This window comes from Echinops telfairi, unplaced genomic scaffold (assembly GCF_000313985.2).
Source record: "Echinops telfairi isolate 266 unplaced genomic scaffold, ASM31398v2 ScPeMD7_7417;HRSCAF=8455, whole genome shotgun sequence".
Classification (NCBI taxonomy): Eukaryota; Metazoa; Chordata; class Mammalia; order Afrosoricida; family Tenrecidae; genus Echinops; species Echinops telfairi.
In genome coordinates this window covers 5,016,961-5,023,757 of record NW_022111317.1, presented here as the reverse complement: position 1 = coordinate 5,023,757, position 6,797 = coordinate 5,016,961, and the positions used below count along the sequence as shown (strand labels likewise).

At 58.6% G+C, this 6,797-nt stretch overlaps 1 protein-coding gene across 9 annotated transcripts in view; it reads right to left on the bottom strand.

The window, feature by feature from the left end:
• AP5B1 (adaptor related protein complex 5 subunit beta 1) overlaps positions 1 to 6,769 on the bottom strand; it is an 8,528-nt gene extending 1,759 nt beyond the window's left edge. The window contains exons 1-4 of one of the 9 annotated variants that reach the window (XM_045297294.1): positions 6,615 to 6,769; positions 3,566 to 6,523; positions 2,419 to 2,891; positions 445 to 2,302 (exon numbers count right to left, since the gene is read on the bottom strand). In XM_045297294.1, the coding sequence (XP_045153229.1) occupies positions 4,034 to 6,523; positions 6,615 to 6,764 (2,640 nt within the window). In that variant the 5' untranslated portion in view covers positions 6,765 to 6,769 and the 3' untranslated portion in view covers positions 445 to 2,302; positions 2,419 to 2,891; positions 3,566 to 4,033. Of the gene's footprint in view, positions 1 to 444; positions 2,892 to 3,565; positions 6,524 to 6,614 lie in introns of all 9 variants that reach the window. The other 8 variants (XM_045297295.1, XM_045297297.1, XM_045297293.1 and 5 more) reach the window with 8 other exon arrangements.
• Between the last annotated feature and the right edge of the window lie 28 nt (positions 6,770 to 6,797).

Below are 6,797 nucleotides of genomic sequence, written 5' to 3'. Positions count from 1 at the left end.
AAAGAAAGTAGGAACTATTAAAAGCCAGGGCAAATTTAAATGGATCATAAGGAAGATCAAATGATAGACAGGGTGCAGAATGTTAGTCGAACTGCGTCTGCAACAATCCACTTTGCGATACATTCTGCACGTTAGCAAGGCTCCTCACAGTCCTGTCCATGGTCAGAGGGGATTCCCCAGTGGCTCAATCCCCTTCACTTAAAAAAGCGAAAAACAAAAAACTGAAACAGCTTTAAAATGTGTCAATAGGGTGATCGATTGATATTATATTTTAACCTACGTCCACACGAATCGACTTCACACTGTTCTGTCTGATGACAGGGCTATCCACATCCTTAACTAAGATCAGAGGGAATTCACCAGAAGCTAAATCCACGTGGGGACCCTGCAAATGGATTTGGGGCTTCCCTGTCATCCACCCACTTCTGCAAACCAGGTGCTCACAATTTAAGCTCTGATCGTCTCCCTCGCTCATATTTGGATTTTGTGATCATCATCTTTGGATCACAGAGGCCGGTACGCTTCTTCCATGTGGACCTAGCCGCCTCGCTGGCTGCCGGGTTGACAACAAGCCTTAAGACGCCAGCTGGGAATCCTTCCGAGAGCCAGACACCATCTAGCTTCTTCACCACGTTTGCTAGAGCGTGCATACCTTCATGAAGAGTTTGCTACAGGGAAGAATTGTTGGTGTAAGGCAAGAGTCCAGCAAGACTACGCTGTGAAGTTAACATCGTAGGAAGTTTAAGTCTGAGAAAATGTCAGATGGGGCCATCAGCGGTCCCTGTACTTCCTGATTGGGGCGGAGACTCGGCATCAGACAAAGGCTGATCGATTGCTGTAGGATGGAAACCAGACCCACCTCCTCCAATCTTTTTTTTTTTTTCCAACCAGCTCTCACACCGTCCCTCCCTCCCATGAGTCTCTGCTTCTCTGGTGGGTTCAATGGCCACACAGAGCTCACAGACCACGCGCACAATTAGGAGCTTGTTCGGGAAGTAACAGACTACAATTCGAGATCCGCTTGAAGTTGCAGGAACAACTCAGGATACAGTTATTTGATCTTAACAGCTTCTTCCAGGCTGTGCCTGCAGGCAGGCTCCTGCCATTGGTCCATGTCCCAGCTTGGCCTCTGTCCCACTCGGGCAAGTGTTACAATGTTTCAACTCACTGGTAAGTACCCAGAGGCACCCCACTCTGCCAAGAAGTCTCTGCTCAAAGACAAGCTCTGGCTCTGTAGCCATCTGCTGACCCCAAGCTGCTGCAGACACCTCCAAATGCCATGGCTCCGATTTACAGCTCTCCATCTCCTGGGTCTGGGAGGTTCTCGGCACAGGGACCCCAGGTCCAAAGGGGTCCACGCCTGTCCCTTTTTTCTCTGAGATGAGCTCTTGTTAAGCCCAGCAGCATGGCAAACCTGATCAATCCCCTTGGTGGGTTGCAGGTAACTTATTTGCATATCCCAGCCAATCCTGGGAATTTTAAGCCTTATTTGCATATATCACCCAATCAGTCTGTGGGAGCTCAAAGACCAAGGCCAGAAGAGTCACATAAAAAGAAAAACTCACTGCCCTACAGCAGGTGTGTATGCATATTGAGGAGGCAAAGGGGTAGACTGTGGTGGGCATGATGGATTGACAGACTTCACCTCACCTCTTTGTATGCCTTTCCAGGCATGCTGAGTGGATACAGAGCAAAAATCTTTATTGACTCTGACATTATTTAATCAAATTATGCATAGCCATGCCCTATGACTCAGCAATTCTGCTCCTGGTCTGCCCTCAGAAAAGTAATTACACCGCAACATATTCAGGGCAAGATGACTTGAAGGCCACCTACAGAACAGGAGACAGATAACCTGGGATGGATGCTTGAATAGGTGGGTTGATGGGCAAAGGGGTGGCTGGTTAGTCACCACAGGAACCGGTTAGTTTAATCATAGCCTAATGACTAACATCTCCTTCTGCCTCAATCGTTGAAAACAAGCACGTATGCTGGACTCCCTTGCTACCAGAGTCCTGCACGAGAAATAGATCCCATTCCTTAGCTGGACTCAGAACAACGGGAAATACGGGCCAGCAGTGGAGGAGGTGGGCTGCCCCGGGTCCCTGGCTTTGCAGGTATCAAGAGGCAGCGGTGGCTGCCCCAGCCTGTGTTCCAGTGTCCAGTCTCAGCTTCTGGGAGCTGTGAGGACAGACATGGCAGTATGTTCTGGAAGTCAACAACTCTGGGGACATCTCTTCATGCCTTCCAGTGCCTTTGTAAGCCCTTGATTCTGTCTCCGGTCCTTTCCTGGGGAAAAGAGCTGGAGAAAAATTGTTTTCTTCGAGCCAAGCCCTTTCTGATTTGGCAATAACCTACTCAAGGTCATTGAGCAATACAGGCAAAGGTCGAACTTGGGACCGGTCTCCTGACCCCTACCTGTAATAGCTCCTGCTTGTCCCAGGCCACCTTTCCTTGTCCCCACTTGGGGGAAAGGCAAGCTTGGCTGCTAGGAACCAGAGAGCTGGAAGCCATAAAGGTAGGGATGGCAGAGGGGCCTTTCCCCAAACAGTAAAGTCCAGCCCCTGGCCAGTCTCCCACGGTGCAATGCAACCTACAGCTTCCTCGAATCCTGGGGCTGGCTCAGGCGGCGGGTTGGGGACGTTGTGCCCCCCGCAGGGTTGCTCTAAAGCAGACAGCATGGAAACTGCAACAGGATGACAAAACATTATCACCAACCAGCTTGGTGACTCCAGGGAAGTGGCTAATCTCTGACCTATACCTTGCTCCATCTGCAGGGCCGTCACAGGACGCTGAAAGGATTCAATGAAGCAACCTGTGTAGTAACTGCCGGCTCAGGATCTGGCAGCAGAACTGGCCTCAATAAACTGAATCCTAAATGCCTGGCTTATCTGAAAAAGAAAAAAGGCGGGGAACAGTTAGGAAACCTCCCTCCACGCAGATTGGATTTCTTGGGAGGCCGAGGTTAGGGAAAGCCAGGCTAGCTTGAGCCCAGGCCATGGGACAGGGGATCCCGGGGCAAAATTAACTAGAAGGCAAACATTCTGGCCTTTAAGTGATACCCTCTCAGCCCCCAACTGAGTCTTCCTAACTGGCCCTTCCCAGCACGGGTTCCAGTCCACCCAAGGGACACCTATGTTCCCGCCTCCGCTTGTGGGTTGGTAATTACCTTATCTAGCGTGAGTGCCCCGGGGTCCCAGCCCATAGCCACCACATCCATTCTGACAGTGACCAGTGTACAGCAGCTCTACAGGGTTTCTGAGATGAAAGCTTTACAGGCACAGCCAGCCTCCCCTCTTGTCCCCAGTATGCTGGGTGGCCTTGGGCAAGGCCAGGGGGACATGGAGAGGTCGGTAGCTCTCGGCCACTCCCTCGAGTCCGTTCCGGCTCATAGTGACTCTATAGGACAGGGTAGAACTGCCCGTGTGGCTTTACTGGGGTAGAAAGCCTCATCTTTCTCTTGAGGAAGGGCTGGTGGTTTCAAACTGCTGACTTCGGGGTTAGCAGCTCAACACGGAAACCCACATCGCCAGGGCTCCTGTCACCCCCCCCAAATGAAACTCACTTATGCCGACTCCTAGTGACTCTATAGGACAGCGTAGAACTGTCCCTGTGGGCATTCTGAGACTGTAACTCTTTACTGGAGTAGAAAGTCCCCTCCTTCGGTTCTCTGCCAGTGGAGATGAAGTCTGTCTGGGGAAGTGCTGAATTGCTGCTGTCAAGGCTGGCGGTTCAAACCCTTACAAAGTCTTGGAGACCCTACTACACAGGGTTGCTGTGAGTCAGAATCCAATCGATGGCAGTGAGTGATGGTAGGCTTTCTGGGTGGGGGTGTCCTACCAGAATAAGGGTTCTTATTCTGGAAGTTTTTCCGAGGGCCTGTGAGTCCCCCAGACCCTCCCCATGAGCACACGAGGCAGGGGAGGCGTGGGGGCCAACAAGAGTTTTATAAAAGCGATCACAGGAGTAAGGCCTGGCGGGCCCTAAGCCGCCTCTCCAGGGCAAGCCCCCAGCCTTGTGCCTGCACCCAGGCTCAGGCAGCCTCCGAGAGACCCCGGAGATAATCCCCCACAAGGGGCAGCACAGTCCAGTCGTCGGTCAGCAGTGCCACCGACACTCCATCCTCCTGTGCCGCCCCCAGCCGCAGTAGCAGTCTGGAGGCTGGGGGCAGGTGGATGGCGACACAGTAGCTGTCAGGGGGCTGGGCGACCACCACAAAGGGTCCCAAGCGGCGGGACACCAGGGCCTCCAGCCCCTCAGGCCCCAGCGGGCACCACACCCGACTCTCGGTGCCTTTGGGCAAGCAGGAGGCCCAGAGCTCCTCAAAGAAGCTGGAGCCCGTGCCCTCGAGGGGCGATGGGAAAGGAAGAAAGAGGTCCTCAAACTTGACCGGCAGGGGCGGCAGGTGGGCGTGGCAGGTGCGCCCGGTGGGCGTGGTGTAGACGGCGCTAACGCACAGGCGCGTCGGGGCGGGGCGTCGGGGCTGCAGCGGCAGGAGCAGAGGGCGGGCAGGGCGGCCGGGGTGCAGGCAGGGTACGTGCACGGCCTCCAGGGGCCTGTAGAGCTGGCCCTCCACGCGGAAGCGCAGCTCCAGGGAGTAGAGGGGCTGCAGCGGCTCCAGGAGCAGCTGCAGCACAGGGCTAGGGCCCTCCAGCCGCCGGGGCCCCACGCTCAGACGAAGGGCGGCGGGGGCCTCCTGCACTGTCAGTGCGGCTGCAAAGCCCTGGTTCTCGGCCACCAGAGAGGAGGCCAGCGCGGGGGCGGCGAGCGAGGGACCCAGGGCCATGGCCAGCTTGGTCTCTGAAAGGTGGGCCAGGAGGAGGTAGTAGAGGCGGGCACGGTCCTGACCATCAGGGTCCTCAAGCTGACTAGCCAGCATCTGAAGCAAGTCCGCCAAGCCCCCGGCCACCCCGTCCCGAAGCAGGCTCCGGCAGACCTGCAACAGTGCTTGCTGGAGGGCCCAGTCAGAGCAGTGGGCAGCCGCCTCCTGCAGGAAACGAAGTGTGGTACTCTGGCCATCCCGGCCCGCCACCTTGGCCAGCATCTGCAGGTGCCATCGCAAGGCCCCATCGCTGCCCGTCCCCAGCACCACCTCCTGACGCAGAGCCACCCTGAGGGGCTCCCTGAGCTCAGGGCCCACTGAATTCAAGAGATCCACAAAATGGGGGGCCAGCGCCGGCCGGCACTGGTACAGCTGGGCCAGCCCCTGAGTCAGAGAAGTCAGCACTGTGGGCTGCCCCGCCAGGCAACTAGCAACCAGGTAGGAGGCCCGGAAGCAGAGCGTGGCTGAGGCCCGGGGCCCTGCAGCCAGGGAGGCCCTCTGCCGCAAGCCAGCCAGCACCTTCTCCAGGTAGCACCGCAGGCTTTGCACCCGGCCTTTGCTCTCCTCTTCTCCGTCCTCCGCACAGAGCAGGCACAGCAGGTGCAGGTGGGCCAGGAGGGTCATCGGCTCCTGCAGGAGGCTGGGCAGAAGCCCCTGGCACAGCTGGACCCCCAGCAGCAATGGAGGGCCCTCCTCACCAGAGGGGCCCAGGGGCCAGTTCTCTGGGAAGTTCAGGAGGCAGTGCAGGTAGAAGAGGTGGGTGGGTGCGGGCAGGGCTGGGTGCTGGGCAGCTGCGGTGAGCCGGTGGAGCAGTAGGGCCTCATCCTGGGCAGTGAACAGGGCCTCTCCAAAGGCTGCCTTGAGCGCTAGGATGGCGTGCAGCAGGGCAAGCTGGCCGGTGCCCAGCAGCCGTACCAGCTGCGGCTTGAAGAGTGCTGGTGGCTGGCCACGAAGGCCCTGAAGGCCCCAGCCCAGTAGCCACAGGAGCTGGGCCTGGGCCACAGGAGTGAGCAGGTAGCAGACGTCCAGGAGCTGGGCCACGGTGGCTCGCAGTTCCCGGACCTCCTCAGGGCTGGTTTCCAGTGCTGCAAGGCCACGGCCCCCCTCCTCAGCTGCTGGACAGCTGGGCGCCTGGGGCTGTAAGCGGCCATCTCCTTCTTCGGCTAGTGTCCAGTCCCAGGGGCGGGGCCCACCTCCGGTGGGGAAGTGGCTGTCTGTGAGTAGGCCCCCGAGGCCGGCCCCAGCCCTGGCCCGGATCACCAAGCCATTGCGTAGGGCAAGGGCGAGCAGCAGGCTGAGTGGCTGCACTGGGCCCTCCAGGCCCAGCAGGCCACGCAGAAACCCCAGGCAACCCCCCAGCAGCCCTGGCTGGCAGCTCTCTAGCTCCCGCAGGCACTCCCAGGCCGTGGCCTGCAGGGGACGCTGCTCGGCGGCTGGGCCAAAAACCCCATCGCCATCCCGACCAGCGGCCAGGTCCAGCAACAGGGGCAGCAGGCGCCCAGAGGCTCCAGAGGTGGGGCCGAGCGCACCTCCTGCCACCAGGGCCGCGGTGGCTGCCAGCAGCAGGGGCCGCCGGAGAACCGAAGGCCGTGGGGCTAAGAGGCGCAGGGTGTCCAGCAGGGAGGTGGCAGCCGCTTCTGCCTCTGCAGCATCCGGCCACAGCTGGTCTGGGAACTCCATGCTCAGGGCCAGCAAGGAAACCTAGGATGTCGGGAGGGAACCCTGAAGGTGAGGGTCGGCAGTGCGGACACCTGGGGTGTCCCTAGAGGCAGGGGACGCGAGCAGGGTCTACCTTAGTCTGTTCGCTCAGTTTCTCACTCCGCAGGTCACTCAGCAGGTCGCGTCCCAAACTCTCGCCCTCGGGACCTGCCATGAAAGCAGACGGGCCGGCCCGAAAGGCGCCCAGGCGCTGGGCCCAGGCTTCCCGGCTCAGAGGGCCCATGGCCAGGCGCGCGGGTCCCTGCGGAGGAGAGCG